Raw genomic sequence first — 19,231 nt, 5'->3', positions numbered from 1 at the left:
TCACAGCTAATGTACTGGTAGCTTCTAAGAGCAGCAGTCAAGCAGAAAACGTTGCTCGGGTACTTCTTCAGAAAATCACGTCAGAGTAAAAACCTACCGTTCAAGTATTTATTGCAAATATTCCATGGTTCTCTGATGCGTTACACACCACTGGAAGTTCAGGGACATATATCATTCTCTTTAAGTTTTTTTAATCAAAGTTAAGCAAGAATTTTAACTCTTTTTTACAATAAATATTCTCTTTAATTTATATCATAGATAAATTGCTTATGCTTCATGCTTTCATTTTTACCATAACTATGTTAAGACAATTTAAATGTGAAGATGTTGAAAACCTCATAATGAATTATTAGCAAACACAGAGCCATTAGAACGGAGAACCTACTCTTTTCATCAGCTTTGTCTTTTACTGCTAGAGTATCATTGCTCAGAGATACTGTCTGGGCATTTAAAATGTCTGTTCTCATTCCTGGAAATTTTGGAGAGGAAATTAATCTTCCTTCATATGAATATAAATAAAGTCCTCCACCATCTACAAGAAGAAAATGCCTATAGAAAAAAACAAACAAACAAACAATAAAAAAGTAAATGACTAAGTAATACAGAAAAGCATGACATTTTCAGCAATTTGAAGGTAACTGCCTGATATCCTGCAATTGTTTTCACTTAAACTACATAATCTCTAAACCTCACGTTTCAAAGTCGATATTCTGAAAGCTCTGTATGGAAGATTTCAGTTTTAATGGGAATGTTATATTTTTCCATGAGAAATATTTATTATCTGGGAGCACTATGATTTTATCTATTATAGATATTATAGGTTTTAAATCTTGTAACTCCTGATGACGAAGTATGCAGCTGCAGACGGTACTCCCCACACATCACCATGAGACCACACTGTGTGTATGTATGTGAGAAACAGCTTTCATGTTCACAGATAGCTTTGAAATAGCATTACCTGTATCATTTTCTTCAGTACGACTAGTTTATGACGTAAAGCAAACAGAAAACGCTTTTAATGAACTGATCACCACCTATTACGACGTAGGGCTTCAGTGAAAAATAACTTATTTGCAGGAACACAGTGCAAGCTTTTATACAGAAACATGACTAGTTCTACATAACAATAACTGTTTGGTAAGTAGAATATCTATAGTTCATAGACACAAAACACATCCATGAACAAAAAGCCAGTTGTGAGACCCTCAGCTATTGTAAATGTTACCAGTCACCAAATGAACCCACCCTCTGTTTGCACATATAGCTGTTGAGGTAGACTGGTTTTACCAAAACCTTAGGTTCATCTCTGTGGATGACCTATACTGCCAAAGAATCTGTGCCATGTTTTCAAAATTTACTTAGAATCGACAGCACAAAACTCCAAATCTAGAAACTGATCTTCAAAATCTTGTCCACTTGCTTACCCGTTCTCTACTGCAGTATCTCTATAGACTAGGACAGAAGTGTTTAATTTGGGGCACTCAAAAATGCAGTGAGCACTGTGCTGCACTCTGCTGAAATAGCTGTGTGACAGTATTTGTCCACAAGAATTAAGACTATAACCAAAACCCAAGATTTTTGAACTTCTGCTCCTATTCTTAGTCCTTTGAAAGGCTTTCTACAAAAGCTCATGTAAAGATCTCTTTGACAAATGATTTTCAGGAATTACAGATTAAAGATTTTTTAAACTGAGAAAAATATAGCAATTTTTTTCAAATATAAATACAAATATGTGAGAAAAAGGAAACTATTTCTTTTTATTTGCCATACCTGGCAATGTTTTTAATAAAAACTGAGGACCAGAAATAATTTATATAAAATATATTCCAGTTCAAAAAAGCAATATAAAACATAAAAAACCCCAGATGTTAGCATAATGTCAGAAGATCTACTTTCTTCCATAAATAAGAATATAAACATACATAATGTATGCGAAGATTCATCACCACCATCATAGACCTATGGCAAATATATCAGCTAAGCCTTTACATGCTGCTTAATAGTACAGTATACTTTTTGTCTATTTCTAATATTTCAATATGTGCCTATGTTACATAACGAAGTTTTAGGAAGTGCATGTTCACTTCTAATAGTGAGCATTACAAGAAGCAAGCTACCTTTCTGCTTGTAGAATCAAACTAACTGTTCCTTCCTTCAGGTCAAAGATCAGTGGTGTATTCCAGTTCTTTGTACTGGGGAAAAAAAAAAATTAAACGTTTGTTAAAACCGCTTATCTTCACATATCAGTGAATTCAACATCGTATTTGCAATAAGTAATGCATACACATTTTAATCATCTAACATTCCTAGAAAGGGAGGTTTTCAAAAGGAAAATAGCATTTAGGAAGCCAAGTAACAGCGATAACCATGCAGTATGATCCGATAACGCTTCAGCCTGCATTTTTGCATCCCTTCACACTAGCAGCAGCTGACCTAGGAGTCTTAGTAAACAGCAAAATCATATTTATATGAAACAAACCTATTCGTAAAATATTTCTGAGTTGTGGTTCAACTCTTTTACAGCGATCTGGAGGTAGGATAGAGTCCCTCTCTCGTGTGCCCTATTACAGGCTGCATTATTGTTCAGCATTAGTCATCTCACTGAACAGATAAGTGCCTTGAAACTTGAAATTTCAGCATACGAAACAGAATATCATGTTCTTAAAACATGATGCAGGATTGAATCATTCCTATTCTATTCCAAAATAATGGCATGCCAGAAGCAGTATCCAAAAAAAGGAGTCCCTAGCTGGAGGCACAAATACGCGTGCATCCAGCCTCCATTCCTGCTGCCTCTACGTGAAAAGAAAGCCTGCCAAATTTTTGTAACGAAACGAACAGGCAGTGATGGCACCAGCAAGAAGGTGAAACAAAAGATGACACGTGGAGGGCAACTATATTGCAATACATTTTGTTGTAGATGATGCTAGGTATAGAATATTTGTTATTTAAAAAAAACCAACACAAAAAACCCTACTGTGCTTCAAATAAAGTTTCTGCCACTCTCTTGCAACTGTTAGATAAATTTGAGAAAGGTTCATGAATTTGTATTACTTACGAAAACACGTAGCACTGAAGAGAAGTTGAAACAACCAAATGCCCGTAGTTCAAAGAGGCCTTAATAACCCTGTCACGGAACTCCAACAAATCTACCGCATCATTAATAACATTGTGCACCTAATCACAAGAAAATTTTGGTTAAATAAAATAACAATAACTCAAATGAAAACTAACCAGTGAAATATCATATTCTTTCTTATTATAAGAACATGCTGATACTATTATGCCATTAGTAGAAGAACATAGCTATGTGGGAACAGGCACTTTCACAGCACTGGTGAGAACAAACTCAAAGTTTCTATAAACTCTGAATAAACAGGGAATAATTACTGAGGAGCTGGATGGAGTTCCTTAAAAGGAGTAATTAATGCATAATTGGAATAGATAAGCTATAAAGCGCAATATTACAGGAGGTTGATAAAACCATCTGAGATCAAGGATGTCTGAAAGTTCCCATTTTAAAACTGGGTGTTATTGCTGCTGATTATTTAAATGTTTGAAATGTAATACTTCAGTGATCCCACCATGATCCCATCAAAATGATTCAGCAATATCCAAGATTTGGATAAAGGTATGTTGTCTAAAGATATGTTGAATAGTTTTAGCTTATATTTTAATGCTGACACACTCGGAAGTAAGGGAAGTTTAGGAAACAGCCTTGGTGAGCAGCCTGTGCCCTTGCCATTTCTGTGAAAATTTGCTCAAATTACAATGTTTTAAGAAAATCACAGTTTACCTATAATCAACACAGATTTTTGAGCTCAAAGATTTTAGGCAGCTGAAATCGAAGGAGATATCTTATGACAGGGTTTTTTTGTTTGTTTGGGGTTCTTTTGTTGCTGTTTTTTTAAGATGTCACCATTCTGAGGGTGGTAACTTCTTTTTGATTTTCTCCATTATGCAACCAATTGCAAAACAAGGACTGAACTCAATTATTATGAAAACCTAGAAACCATTTCCAATGACATATTAATTGCTATGTCTACCGCAGTGATATGTCCATAATTAACTCAGCTATTGCAGTACTCAGAAAAAAACACTGCACCTAGAACTTTTTTGTAGGTAATGTTTTCCTACACAGATATATAGGAATAAAATAAAATCCCTATAAAATAATAAAATAAAAAATTAGTCCCGAATCGGGGTTAGCTAGACTTCCTCAGTTGTTTGCATATTCAAACACCCTGGAGATTGTTCGCAGAGCCCATCTGTTACGAGTCGATGTCTGGGAATGAAAGAAGAAATAGGAATTTTTACCTGCTAATTTGTCTTCTGTGTTCCCAGACACTGACTCATGTTATCCCACCCACCGGACCAAACTGTAATACAGCATTTCTGTTGTTACAACTTTTCCCCATTACATATTCATCACTGAAAGAATCAAGATCAAAAAACATTTAAGGGCCTAATTAGGAATTTAGGAACTTGACTTTGATATGGAAAATATTGGCCTGGTGTCCAATACCAAATGTGTAATTTGGAAAATTTGTACAAATGGAAATCTTATATTATCCCAGCGTTCAGAGAGTGAATGTTGTGAGTCAGTGTCTGGGAACACAGAGGACAAATTAGAAGGTAAAAATTCATATTTTTCTATTAATTCCCACATATTTGGTAACCTAAACGTGGATTCAAGCCAAGGTTTTTCAGAAGGATGATCCCACACTTGAACTCCAGAAACCACATGTAGGGGCCCGTTTCATTTCCAGCAGTGCTGAGACTTGGCAGCTCCCATTGAGGTCAATGCCTGATGCTCAGCACTCAGCTGGAAGCATCATGCAGGTACCTGACACATGTTATACGATATATGACAAATGTCTGTAGCTTTGGAAGATCTGAATCCAGGCTGTAATACAGTATGTGGTGCAGAAAAGCACATTACAACTCTTTACAGTTAGAGTCAGCAACCAAATTTATCTGGAAATGCCCTAAGACAGCAACATTCATCACAGCTCCATTAGCGACAGGGATACAGTAAACCTTACTAAAGCACTAGCTATTAAAGTGTATTGGTACCTCCAACAACTCATGAACGCAGATAAGGTAAAGAAAGCTCCTCTATATTATCTACACTTAATTATGCAGCTTCATCTTTGCTGACAGTTACTGTAATACTATTAATAAGATGCTTTGGTTTTGGCCAATGTATTTGTACTGTTTTCTGCATAAACATTTCATTACACTTGAAATTATCTCTCTGTTGTAAATGACCCCCCACAGCTAATTTCACATGCTCTTCAAATGAGCTTTACATTTTTCTGGAGGGTAAAGTACTTCTCAGTTATGTAATTCTGGTCCATTTGGTGGTATGGTTTGCTTCTGATGGATCTGATCTTCTGTACAACTGATAATTATTTACACCATTAGCTAACTCTGGCTCTTATATGATCTTAAAACATTTTCAGTCATATATACACAGAAGAAAAAAAAAGGATAATGTTTTGTCAAGGATTAAAAATTCCCATTTTGTATTAAAAAAAGCCTTAGACAGCCAGTAATCAGAATGCACAGCTCTGAACTGTGAAGGTTACCTCCATGGTTCTCCTCTTAATTAACGTTATTTCAAAGTTCTTCCACTCCCAGCGTTGCTCCACAACATGGGCAAAAATGACATGTCCATTTCCACATGCTCCAGCTAGTTGAGTGCCATCAATAGACCAAGCAATATTAAATATGCTGCCTGTGTTTGGCTTCTCCAAAGCATAAGACCACTTGCAAAAAAAGAGAAAAGAATTCTTCAATTTTTGGGGTTTTTTTGGAAATGACATATTGTAATAAAAAATTATAACCGTGCAAATCTGTTTAAGAAAGATCAACGAACTAACTTTTTATTACAGCTTCAATAAGCAAACCAAAGAGATTAGGTGTCTTAAGTCAGATTCTTGAAAGGATACAAAAAGGAAAACCAACATCAGGTAGAAGTTATCTAGTCACAACACATTTAAATGTACTTAGTCATTCATAAATCTAGACAATCACTACATAATTAAGCGAACGTGCCTAGAAACAGTTAGAATGGTTACACGGGTGCAACGGGCTATGGTCTTAAGCGCGATGCGTTCAGTTGACGCTGCAGGGACAGCAGTTCCTGAATACAGAAACAGCAAGGCCTCGGCAAAATCGGTCGGTTATACAAGGCACCCCTATCCCAGCATGGAGAGGCTGCAAAGCTCTTGTGTGCATCCCGCTGTGCTTCCAACACAAGGGATGTTGGTGGATTAGGAAAAGCTCTGAAAGCAACGCCTGCATACTGTTCTCCTCCTAACACAGAAAAGAAGCTCGATACCTTGCCTACCTTTTTCTCTAGTCTCTGTTGTTACTGTACAGGGGAAGGATGTATTCAAAATTTCCAGTTGCTATGCTTGCAACAAAAACAAAAAAACTGAAACATTACCACAATCACAGTAGTGACATCTGGTCCGGCTTTGGAGAGAACCAGGAACAATAGCTCTCTGTGTTGCGTTCGTTTTAGACTAATTAAGAGCTACTCACAGAGGAGTATCACAGCTTAATGTCATGGGGGCACAGGTCAAATAACTGTATTTCAGAATCTTATTATCAAAAGTAGTGTACCCGCTTCCCTGTACGACTAGAAATTCAAATAGTAGGCAAGCTGGCTTCATTGTACATTTTCCTGCTAACTGGATTTTGCAAAGTGGAAAGGCTGACTTGGACCTAAAGAATGCGTTTCCGTGGTATCTTCCTTCATCTTCTACTACTGGTTTACATCATCTACGTCTATTATAATACAGTTATAAGTTTGGTTTATTGGGTTTTAAATGGAGGCTCAAAGCTATGGGGATAGCTGTGAAAGCAGCGGTGACTGGAAGCTCGCGGTGCGGATCGGGGACCAGGAGACATGCTGCTCTGCCCAAGCAGCTAGCCAGCCTCAGGCAAACACTGCCAGAGATTATACAGCGTTCATGAGCTGTGGGCTGGCTGCTAAAAGATGCTTTTAATGAAAAAATAAAGGAGCTTTATACTCTCTAGCAACAGGGTGCAAGCTGTTTTATTTTTTTATTTTAATCCCTTGCCTGCACATTGCCCTCCATCCTGCCCATGCGGCACCATCGCCTGTTCCCACGCAATGAGGATGCATGGGCAGAGCATGTGCTTTAATGAAACAGCACATGATTTCTTCTCCTTTGACACCTATTTTCATTCTCTCTGTTTTCATTCTCTCTGTTGGCATCGCAAAAAAATAAAATTATAAATCCCCCTAGCACAAAGAACAAGTGGGAGGTATTAAAACTAGCATTTGCTTTTTTCCTTCTGATCCATACTCATGAACGTAGTTATGAGAGACACATTTAGTACTAAACTTAATTTTGTTCCTTTTCAATATTTAAAGTTCCTCCAATGAAGAACTTCATTCTTAAATTCCCCCAGCCTTATGTACAAGACTCCTCTAAAGTTCAGCTGGACCCTTATTAATATATTCTTGTAAAAAACTAGAATTTGTAGACCAAGACACTTGTTTTCTATGTCTTGCATCTCAGAAATACAGTTCAGACAAATCATCCCGAATCTCCAAACAAGTGTTAACCTGAAAGTGGATGATTAAAAAAAAAAAAAAAAAAACCAAACCAAACTTTTATGAACTTTCATGAACTTTTATGAACTTTTTTTATGGACTTTTAGGAAGACATTAAACCAGGTTTTAAAATGAGAAGCAAATCTTAACTATAGCCTCTTCAGAACAGTGTAATAGCGTATTTCAAAAAACATCTAGCAATTGAAGAACTACTTAAATATTCAAATACATTTGAAATCTTAAGACTCAAGTCAGTAAGAAAAAAAAACCATGTGACTGAAGTTAAATGTAGACATGGGATTCTCATGACTTTTGGATACATGATATACCAAAGGGGAGACAGTTGGAAGAAAATACTCACCTAATGTTTCTAACACATTTCATATTCTGATTTCTTTTGCAGTACACACACAAGTCCTTCACCCAAAGTCTTTGTATGATTCATAAGAAATGAAATCACAAAAATTGCAGTAAAATAAAAGGTGTCAGACTTAAACGCTGAATAACACGGAAACACAAAGGGATGAAATTCAACCTCCCAGTTGTGCTAATGACTTGCAGAACACTATGTAAGATGACCTACTGAGTTAAGGCTCTTCTACTGCCTACGTGCGTAAGGGTGAGCGAAAGACAGTGTCAGCACTGACTGAATTTCCAATTTCAAGCACTCAATTTAAAGGCTTCAGCTTCCATGCCTCTTGGCTCACAGACACGCCATTCACTGCCCATAGATCTGCAGTTGGGGCAGGTAATTGCAAGTTTTGGAGAAAAGTCCATAACCTACTCTTCTGTCTCAACGGGATGAATTCTGTATGAAACACTCCATAGTAATTAAGAGCATAATATTTAACTACGTCTGACATCCTTACATGGCAAATGAGTAAGCACTTGAGGTTGTAGGACAAATGATTGTAATAAGCACACTCAGAGAACCCTCTAAATGTCCTACATCCGAGACATATTTTTCACAGCTGGCCAGCTGTGATCTGAGAACGGTTTGAAGAAGTATTATTTCAAAACTGAATATTGGGATCCTCCCAAAAAGACAGGGCTGTTTCTAAGGTCATTTGCCTTCGACCAAGAATCTACCCATCAGTCAGAATGAATAATAAAGGGGCATCAAGCCATCAAACTAAGAACCAGTTTAAGGAGCTTAAAGAATGTGGCTTTGGTGCTACTTTTTTTATGCATAGCAGATACACTGCACCTCTGAGAGGATACATTCCCAAAACTACTTTTTTTTTCCCACCAGAAATCTTTTTTTTTAGGTGGTTGAAATACTCAGTAAAATATTTCCAGATTACAACCTAATTAAAAAAAAAAAAAGCAACCCAATTACCAAGTTTTATTTTCTCGTTACTTTTGAAAGCTCTCAGTATAATTCAGACCACTCCAATGATTCATACTCCCTGCAGATGTCTGGTACATTGATCATGTACACAAAATGCTACAATAAAAATCATGTAGCTCTCCATTTGTAAGACAGGAACAATTTTTAAAAACCAAAATAGCTGTTATGTATTTCCCAAATACACTGAGTTTCAAAAGAAAGGGTATGAATATGACTATATGAATGACTGTATAAATGTTGTTCTAACATTAGGTGCAATATTATACTTTAGTATTACTGTTTGGCTTGTACTTTTCCCATGTCATAATTAATTTTTCATTTAATTCAATCAACGAACTCAAGAATAAAAATAGTAGTTATAAAAGTTTCATTATACTAAATAAGTACATAAAAGCAATAACTTAAGCTTCCCTTTTCCAATTGCGCAATGTAGTAAAAAGATGAAGTACTATAGTCATCCAATACTGTCTGACTTCCATAAACGGAAACTGAGCAGGCTCTCGAGATGTCGGTGAAATTATTTCAATGAGCAGATTCAGAGAACTCTGGGTCCCAGGAACAAGGACAGCCTTTCACACGTATAATATTGATGCTTCAAAACTCATTATGAAGGATCGAGTTAGTTGTTATTATTTCTGGACTGAATGCAATAAATTAAGAATGGTTATCCACATAATACCACAGCATAAATGTTTTGAAAAAACATAGTGAAGAAAGAGTATTTTCTTAAATTTTAAATTATAAGAGTGACACTGATGTCAGCTGTGCAAAGGACGCTTGGTTGTTCCTGGCTGGTCTCTGTTTTGGCTCTGTTTACGAGCGTGTGGAGTTTTGAACGGGGAATGCTGACATAAGCTGAGCTAAAGCTGATACTCCTGAACCTCCCCATGATGTCAGACTTTACACAGCATACCTAATCCACTGACTTTAGTAATAGTCTTCACCCATTATTTTGCCTTTGTTTATGAAAAGAAAACGTGCAATCTCCCCCTCAATCCACGCTGGGAATCAAGAGCATGGGATGGACGAACAGCAAATACATGCTCTTGTCCTTTTATGCCCCAATTGATATAAATGAAAAGAAAGGTTTTTTTGGGTTTGGTTTTGTTTTGGTTTTTTGTTTTGTTTTTTTAAAGTGAAGGCTCAGTTTACCTTGTGCCCCATAGGGCATTTCACATTAGTGCAGAGGTAGCTGACATCTGAAAGTGTATTATAGTCTGAATGGCCACTAAAGCTGGCAATTAGCCTCACTACTTCTGAGTGATGAACCAACACTTTAGTACAAACTGCCCGGAAGCTTCTCATCAGAAAATGACTATTACATTTCTGATGTAATGGAAGGCAAATTGGATCTTACGAGACTATAAAAATCAATTACCCAAAGCAAATCCATACTTAGGTGCATTAGAAACACCTGCATATGCACACATATATGGAACGAGCTCATGGGAAATATATACATATATATGCCTATATAACCCCCTCCCCCGATATTTTCCTGAGTATAAAATATAATGATATTTTACAATATAAGAGTTATTGAATTCCTACCACACAGGAATCTACAAAAGATTCTACAAACCAGAGACAATATGCATAACTGGAGGTAAGGAAATCCACCACTACATGTGAATATAGGGCAATTTACCTGAAGAGAAGAAACTATCCTTGACACAACTACTGAAGTACAGAACTATGAAGGATTCCTGTTGACTTCTTAAACTTTTGTTGGACTTGAAGCCAGTAATAAATGTGAATTATCAGGAACTAAGCAGTGACCTCCAGGTGAAGTATTAAGCTATGCATTAGAAGAACAAAGCCAAACAGAGGACATCTAAAAATCTCCTGAAATCCAAGCATATTCTCATAATTATTAGACCTAAGAACTAAAATAGGATGACAAACTGCCCCATATAAATTCTTAACCTTAGAAAATGAAACATTGATGTAGTTCTTTAAATAGATTATTACTTCCATAGATGATCCACATGTTTTCATTTTCTTCCCAAAGTTACATTAGCCAATTCTGATAAATTAAAATATGCTGACATGGAAAGAACTGGTCAACAACATAACTCCATGGGAAACCTATCTGTAATATTTTTTTCTTTTATTGAGCTACAAAGAATTCAGGGTCATGACTGTTAATAAAGGTAGATGAAATAGAGACAGCACAGAAAAAAACCCTTATTTTTGTTACACTGCCAAATGCATATCTCTGTGAAACAAGACTAAAACTAAATGTAATGGGATCAAAGCTCATCGTAACTCTATAGAAAACAGATTTGCTTGGGTTTTTGTAGTGCTCTAGTGTAGGACAATTCAGCACTATCAGACTAATACGAAAACATATGCATTGTATGCATTCGCCTTCAAAATCTTCCTTTCATATTTATCTAATATCTAATGTTAGTTTAAAGGATATATGATGTTAATTTTACAACAGCCACATAATTTACTGTCCTGAATAAAAATCATCGCTTTAATGCTAAACAATGAAATTATTTTCAAAGCTTCTCTTTGTTGACAGTTTAAAAAATAAGGAAGTAAGAAAGAAAGGACAAACACTGCTCACTCTTTAACATATGACCAACTCTGGACATCAAATCAAAATAATCAACTTTCATTAAGTTCAAGTTTGTATCTTTTTGAGAAAAAGCTAAATAGAAACATGCTATCATGGAGTTCAATATTTTTCAGCCATAGCACCATATTCACGCTTGTTTTAAATGGGGTGGCGGATGAGAAGTAGTTGTTACTCTTGCAGAATGTTTTCCTTTATTTTCTACAGCTATTAGACAATATTCCCTAAATGTTATTAAGTTTCCCAAATTTTTTTAATAGAATTTCTAGCAAAATTAGACATTCTATGGAGCAAGCTATGGAATATAAAAAGCCATGTGTAACTGGATCAGTCAAATATGCAAACTACCGGTCTAGTAAAATGGCCACAACTCATTCTATAATAAAAGAGAGTTTGTAGAGTTTACATAATCACTTAAAAACCATGAACTTACAGATTTATGTAGAGAATTGCTTTCATTACAAAGCACTTGCTAAGCATAGTGACGACATCAAGATAAAAGTAAATCAAAGGGCAATATTTAGCAAACAAACATCAACTTATTTATGATAACAGATTGTGGATAAACATGACCAGAAAAAAGGTTTAACAAGAAAAGCACAACAAATAACAACAACCAAAAAAATCAAATAAAACTGATCAATCTCCATTAAGGGTAAACAATCATTAATGGAAGAAAATCTAAAAGGCCTCCTCAAAACAAATGCATAAACACATTCAGCATTATTAAAACATAAATTTGACGTCCATCTTTGCTAGCTTTTGTTGGCAATTCTGAAAGGATTAATTTGACCACAGTATTTAGCTTTTGAATTTTTTATCAGTTATCCTTCTACAGTCTCCAAAGCACTGGGAAAGCAACCTGTCTTTGGAGCAGATGGGTATGGTCCATTTCTGAAGATACTTATGTGGGAGTGGAGTGGGGAAGGAGGAAATCAGTGAATTTCAGTCATTCTTACCATCTTTTACTGTCTAAATATTTTGACCTGATCAGTAATGTCAAGGGAAGCATGCAGAGCCACAGGAAATAGCTTACATAAATGAACTTTTTAAGCACTGCCCTCCATCCCAGTGATTAGATTCTGAAAAGCTGTGAACACCAGAAAGGCTGAAGTCTATCCATCAATACATCCAGCTTTACACCTCAATATATAAACTTTAAGATTAATCTTAGCACTCTCTGCAGGATTAATGCTCATGGGCACTAAAGCAGACAACAAATTTCAACATTAAATATATTTTGTTTGGTATTCTGTAGGATAGCCATAATAATTTCTTTTAGATACATAATGCTATCAGAGCAGAACTGATTTTTAAATGAAGAAATAAAACTTCCAAAAGTTACTATTGTATTTGTAGTTTTCTTTTTTAACATGAAGCTGCTAGAACAAAGTATCCGGGTAGAAAGAAAAAGAGAAAAGAACATACACTAACCGAATTTAATTTAATTATGTCCCCAAACTGAACACATATGCTAGAGAAGAGTTAATGATATATATATCGCCTGATGGCTCCCTGAGGAGCAATTTGCCAATACAGCTCCATTACATCAGACATAATAAAAATGTCTGTGTTGACCAGTAAAAGCCAGGTCTGGTTCTCTTCAAACTCCATCACTCTGGTGGTATGTGAATCATTCTTCCTTTTCCCTCAATACTAGCAAAGCTAGTTCTTTAGTAACTATTTACATTTAATGTCAGGAAAGAAACTTTCATGAAAAATCATGACTTTTGAAGATAATAAATTATCATTGCTAGCTGCTAAACAGACAAAAGCATCTGGCACTAGCTACTGTATATGTCTCTGTTTCTTTAAGAGTTGAGTAATAAACCAGGTACATGAACCCTTAATTTTATGAAAAAATAAACCTATCGGCATTAAAATTTCAAAGTCCACAAGGCTGTTCAATATTAAATGCTGATTAAAAAAATCACTGGGTTTCAGCTAGCAGGAGTTGGAACCATACTTACAGTAAATTATATTACATAATAAGTAGCAAGAAAAACAGTAAGGCCCTGGGGATCAGAAACAAAAACTATATGCTACAAAACAGCATACATGACAGCAGAAAAAGAAATCTAGTATTTTTCTTCCTTTTTCCACTGTACCAGTCTTTGCCACATTTAAGCATAAATCTGTACTGAGTGCAAAATGCAACTGAAATCGTTGGCCTCACCCACACAAGAGCATATTTATTTCAGTTTACCACTTGCTGATATAGCTCAGTGATCCCAGTACTCAGAAAGGAGATGGAAAGTGGTTGTGAAAGAAGAAGGCATGGTTTAAAGTTTTTTTGAGAAGAAAATACAAACGGCTAGTCCGATTGGTTAAACCAGTATGTGTCACATAAAGTAGTCCAACACAGGTATAATTATGCTACTATAAATTGCTTTATACAAACATACCTTATTTGGCTTCATCAAGTGAAATATGGTATCTGTATAAACACTTCTACAACAGCATATTTGTATAGGGAGATGGAAAGGCAACAGTCAGGGTAGATTACTGCTTTAATTACATTCTAAGTTGAGTTAAGTGGCATATTAAAGGCACAAAAATCTTCCTATCGCCCTTGCCTAGGAACAAAAGCTTTGAGGCAACCCTACAGGACCCTGCTAAGGGAACCAGCAAGCACATGCAACGAGCTGGTATAATATAATACCAGTGTAATATAAGATAATGACACAATCTCACCCTCAATACCTGACATTAACCAAACTAGAAGAATGCCAGGGAGAGGAAAAGATGTCCCCACTGGTGATGTAGCCACTTAACCATCTGAGTGTCCTACCCTCTAACTGCTGAGGTGTGACTGAACAATCTTTATGACTGTATGCATCAAGACAATTTATCCATTTTCTTCTGCAAAGAGAAATAGTATCCAATTTTGAACAAAACAAAGGCAGCTAAAACTAACAGTAAGATGTATCTTCTTTTAAAAGAATAATTTCAGTGATGAAAAGCATTAAAGGATAGAAATTGCAATCTGCTCTCCAGCCTTATGCTAAAGAGACACGAAATATCTTCTTTATTTCATTATCTTTTATACCTACTTCAGTGCCTTTTTTACCTATGTGAGTGGTACTCCAATTTTTTTGCACAAGTTCATAACTCAGGCTCCAACTCTACTCACTACTTTACTCTGCTGAACTTTCTAGTGTGTTTGTAACACACAGGTAATAAGAATCTCCTTAACATAAAAATCTTAAAAATGTAGGTATCAAAATAAAACAACATTTTTTTAAAATAGGAAAACAAACACTTTCCAAAAGAAGATTGCATGTGAGTATTTTTCATTTTCCTTCAAGGTAATGACCGTCAAATTGGACTTCTACAGATTAAATAACACTAGGAATTTTTCAAAGCAAGAGGAAAAGGCACAGAAAATAGAAGCAATCCCTACTTCAAATTTAATGCCTGGCTCACACTTACGACTGTCAGCAAAGATCACTGAAACCAGAATCAGTATAGAAAATGAAATCAGAAGAGATCTTATCCTACATGCCTCTTCTCATTTAAATTTTAAAGGCTCTTCTTCACAAATGTAAAAATACTCAAAACACCTAGTCCAAGTTCATGGTAAGGAGAACCATGCTCTACTGAAGATGCCTGAAAACACCACAGCAAATGATGTTATTCCCAATCTGAGCAAAAGAGCAACAAGCACAACAAGTAGAGAATGGAACAATAGAAGTCCCAAACCAGCAAGGTTCAATGCAACGTGAGTCTGAATAAAAAGCTGCAGAACCACAGGAAATCCACAGAGACAATCAGGTCAATCTGTGCTCTGGGCTAACTTAGAATACCAATGAAGGTAGATGAAACCGCATTAAATTAATTTTAATTGGAGACCAATTGGAAAAAACCCTAGGTCAATAACAACAAACTGAGTGAAGCATCAATTTAAAAAAAAAAAAAAGGAAAAAAAAAAAAGAAAAACAAAGGTATCTCCTTTAGGAGCCTTTCTTCTCTCACAAGAGTTAAGAAGTAATGGAGATGCTCAGATAACAGGATTAAAGTATGTCTTCAGCTTGAAAAACTGTGCCCTGTCTAGCCATCAGAAGTAGAAGCACAAATGTTCTCTTAGCTCCTCTTTTTACTACTGCTTTAGCCATATTATTTCCAACGCCTGACAATCACATTTTGCAATCTCCCCGTGAGATGTGCTTGTCAACTCTTAGTATTTGGTACTTTTTATGAAAAAAAGCTAAATAATAAAGGACAGGACACTGTTCTTCTACCTCCTTTTTTAAGATAGGGTACTGTTATACACTCCTTGCTTTTTATAGTGGTTAACTGCATTTCATGATTGCCTTACAAAAGACGCTTGTAAACCCTTTGTGTTTTGAAGGGAAAAAGCTAAAAAATGCACAGAAAAATTTCCTGAAAGGCAAAATATTATAATAAAATTTTATCCAATCCAAAACATATTCAGAAGTGCAGCTAAGCAGATCAAGAAGGCAGTATCTTAGTCAGATGCACCCAGTAGAAAGGTGCTGGAAGACACGACTAGTTTTTGCTAATAAAAATACCTGCCTGTACACTTATATCCTCAGGAATATTCACTGTATTATCAATAAATTTGTACAAGTCCACATCTGCTATTTCTTAGAGCTGTTACTTACCCCAGTTTTATCGCATAGACGCAAAGTATGAAAAGATCCCACAGCAAATAATTCTCCATCCACAGCCCAGGCAACAGATGTTATAGGATATTCATGGGGCTGCGAGCTGTACAGTAGACGTCCATAACTGTCCCAAACCTTTAAAATAAAAATAAGTATAGATATCTATGAACATAGTTGGGCATACCTTCACGTATTCTAAAGCTATCATTTTCCCCTCACGATCACAGAAGTTGCAGAAATGTACTGTAAGTTACTTTGGTACCTTTTTGCGTAACTAGAAAAGTCATATATATTATAGTTCACTTCTCATTAAAGGTTGTTCCTAATCAATATTGGTTTGTTTAATGCAATAGATTTTGCTTTGCTGCTGTGGCAAATCTTACATTATCCTGTATAAAATATTTTGAACTAATGAGTTTTGTTTCCTGCAAATTACTGTGAGTCTATAAAATAACCACAAGGTTTATTCTATTTGTACTCATTTCCCAACAATAAGAGGCACCTCTGTAAATTTCCAGACCAAAGAGATTTTCTCACTGATTGAAGCCAACAGAATAACAGGAAGCCAATTCACAGGGTGAAGGAATTTGATTTTAACACTTTGATAATTGTTTTTTTTAATTTCTTCTGTACATTTTCAATCACAGCCATTATACCCTTAGAGAATGATAGAACTAAAATATGATACAAGTAAAAATAAGTTCCTACTTAAGGGAAGAAACACAATAAGTGCTTTCCATTTTGGATACAGATATTCTAACCAAAAAATTTCTTAAGGGATTCACTAATGCTTCTGTAACAGAAAACAGTATCTTTATCCCCTCTAATTTCAAATATCATTAACTCTTTCAGTATATGTCATAGCTTATATTATTTCAAGTCATTGTTTATATATTTCTACATATTTTCCTTTAGGAGTATGTTTTATTTGCATTTCACCTATTTTTATTCTGCAGTATTTTTAAAACAAATTTTCTGATTTTATGTTATTAGACAGAGCGAGATGTACTTACAAATAATAAAGCTTCAGGTAACAAGTGAAAACTGTTGAAACTTGAAAACTGAAAGACTTCTCATTTAATTTTGAGCTTTCAAGTATTATTAAAATTAGAAAACATCAGAATGCCTAATATCTTTTTTGGCCATTTAGTTTCCCCTAAAAAGTTAACCGATACACACCTTATATTTACAATCTTCACCTGCAGAAAGAATAAGATCATTAATTGAGTTCCAGTCAGTTTTTAAAATAAGTCCATCATGGGCTTTCCACTGAAAAGGAAAAAAAATAAATTAAACATAAATGCAACAAGTCTGACAAGTTCTATTTTTAATATTTATCATTGATTTTTTACTAGCATTCATACGCTCCAATGTTGATCAGGGTTTCCACCAGTACAAATACACAGACTTCATCTCTTCTGCAGAAAAATAAATACAGCCTGAATAAGGCAGAATGAAAGCAGGACAATCTGCACTAAAAGCATGTTCTAAACAATTGCTTCTGTATCTTTACCTTTTCATAACAAGTGAAATGGGAAAGGCTTCTGTATCTTTTCATAAATAAAAAGCAAAAAGGGAAATGCTTAATCACATGGCTGAAGTATGTCCACAGCAGAAATTGTTCATTTCTCTAAATTAAAAAAAAAATTACAATCTCCTGACTCTCAAAAAAAAAGGGGGAGGGGGCAGGAAACGAGGGGTATGCATGTTGCATGAAAAATTTTAGCACAAACGTTTTATGTTTGGCAAAACTCTAGATAACTGAAAAAAGTTTTCATGTGGAAGTCTAAGACAACCTTAATGTGTTAGATACCTGCAAAACTTTTGCATTTGGCTGAAGAGGTTTAATAATCAGCTGCTTCCCTGAAGTATAGAGAACTTTTTCAGAATCAGGTCCCCAGGCTACTGAGTACACTGGTGTTCCTGTAAACAAAAAGAAAAAAAAAATTTTCTTACGACTTAGATGATCAAATTATGCAGAAACTGCTACAGCCACTTCAAACTGGTTACTTCATATCATACATCAAAAATTCAGGAGAGGGAGAAAACCAAACCAGGGGCAACCATTTGACTTCCTCACTTGTCTGACTGCACTTATGGTGATGTTTACTGGTTCACTTCATGTTTTAGCCACAGAAGAGCAGTAACAGACGCAACCCAGAAAGACAACTCGGAAGACTTTAGCTCATGCTGCATACCCTTCCAACGCTCCTCAAGGAAATAAAAATACATAGAGTGAAGTCCTGGCAAATTCACTTGAGTAAACTGCCAAACACCTACTACTTTCAATGGGGCCACTCTCAATTTAACTCTGAACAAATCAACCCTTTGCAAAACAAATAATTAATTACTGGCTTGTCCAATACTACATCTGGGTTCCTGAAAATACGTATGACTTTACTACTGCTATAGGTACCTCCTTTTCTCATACTGTACCTATCAATTTTTTCATCGCATCACTTAAGACCTACTGATTTTATTGCAAAGTCTGTCCCAGCAGACTCTGACTACATTTGACCACATGCTGCTTCATTTCATGCTCTCTCTAAAACCACTTCTGGAAGAATTAAAATCACCGAATTTCTTCTTCTGTTATAAGAGGAGTTCTTCAGTCAAATCATCTTCATAACTAGACAATTTTGTTTCTTCAGCTTCACTGAACCTCCTGTATATATCCCCAATCGTTGTTTCCCCACTCTTAAAATAAAAACAAAAATCTGACCAATTATTCTAAGATATTGTCTAATCTAAGACATTGTCGTTCTCACCTTTGGGTCACTTTTCATCTTTAAGGTGCTTCTCTCACACCTTTATGTAGTGATCCCCTGGCTGATGGTTAACTGGGACACTGCAGAGATTCGTGTTGCCCTTTCCATGTGTACAATTTTCTCTATCATATCAAATAAAGCCCTTCACGGCCAATTTACTTTTAAGGTCTATCTGCATCATGGCATCTTTCATGCAGTATTAAAATGTAAACTCTTCCCAACTAATGAGTCCACAAAGTCAGCTTTCAATGCCTAGCTGTCAAATCTTCAGAACTTCTCTCTTGCTGCCTGTTTAATTTGAAGACA

General features: G+C 35.6%; 1 protein-coding gene across 2 annotated transcripts in view; it reads right to left on the bottom strand.

Moving 5' to 3' along the window:
• Nucleotides 1-19,231, bottom strand: part of IFT80 (intraflagellar transport 80) — a gene marked incomplete at both ends in the record, with an annotated part of 51,026 nt that overhangs the window by 13,973 nt on the left and 17,822 nt on the right. For both annotated transcript variants that reach the window (XM_082003529.1, XM_082003530.1), the window contains 7 exons: nucleotides 386-549; nucleotides 2,118-2,192; nucleotides 3,059-3,177; nucleotides 5,592-5,771; nucleotides 16,155-16,292; nucleotides 17,337-17,426; nucleotides 17,971-18,080. In XM_082003529.1, the coding sequence (XP_081859655.1) occupies nucleotides 386-549; nucleotides 2,118-2,192; nucleotides 3,059-3,177; nucleotides 5,592-5,771; nucleotides 16,155-16,292; nucleotides 17,337-17,426; nucleotides 17,971-18,080 (876 nt within the window). The remainder of the gene's footprint in view (nucleotides 1-385; nucleotides 550-2,117; nucleotides 2,193-3,058; nucleotides 3,178-5,591; nucleotides 5,772-16,154; nucleotides 16,293-17,336; nucleotides 17,427-17,970; nucleotides 18,081-19,231) is intronic.

Source organism: Phaethon aethereus (genome assembly GCF_964289735.1).
Source record: "Phaethon aethereus genome assembly, chromosome: 9".
Classification (NCBI taxonomy): Eukaryota; Metazoa; Chordata; class Aves; order Phaethontiformes; family Phaethontidae; genus Phaethon; species Phaethon aethereus.
This window is presented reverse-complemented; position numbering and strand designations above follow the sequence as displayed.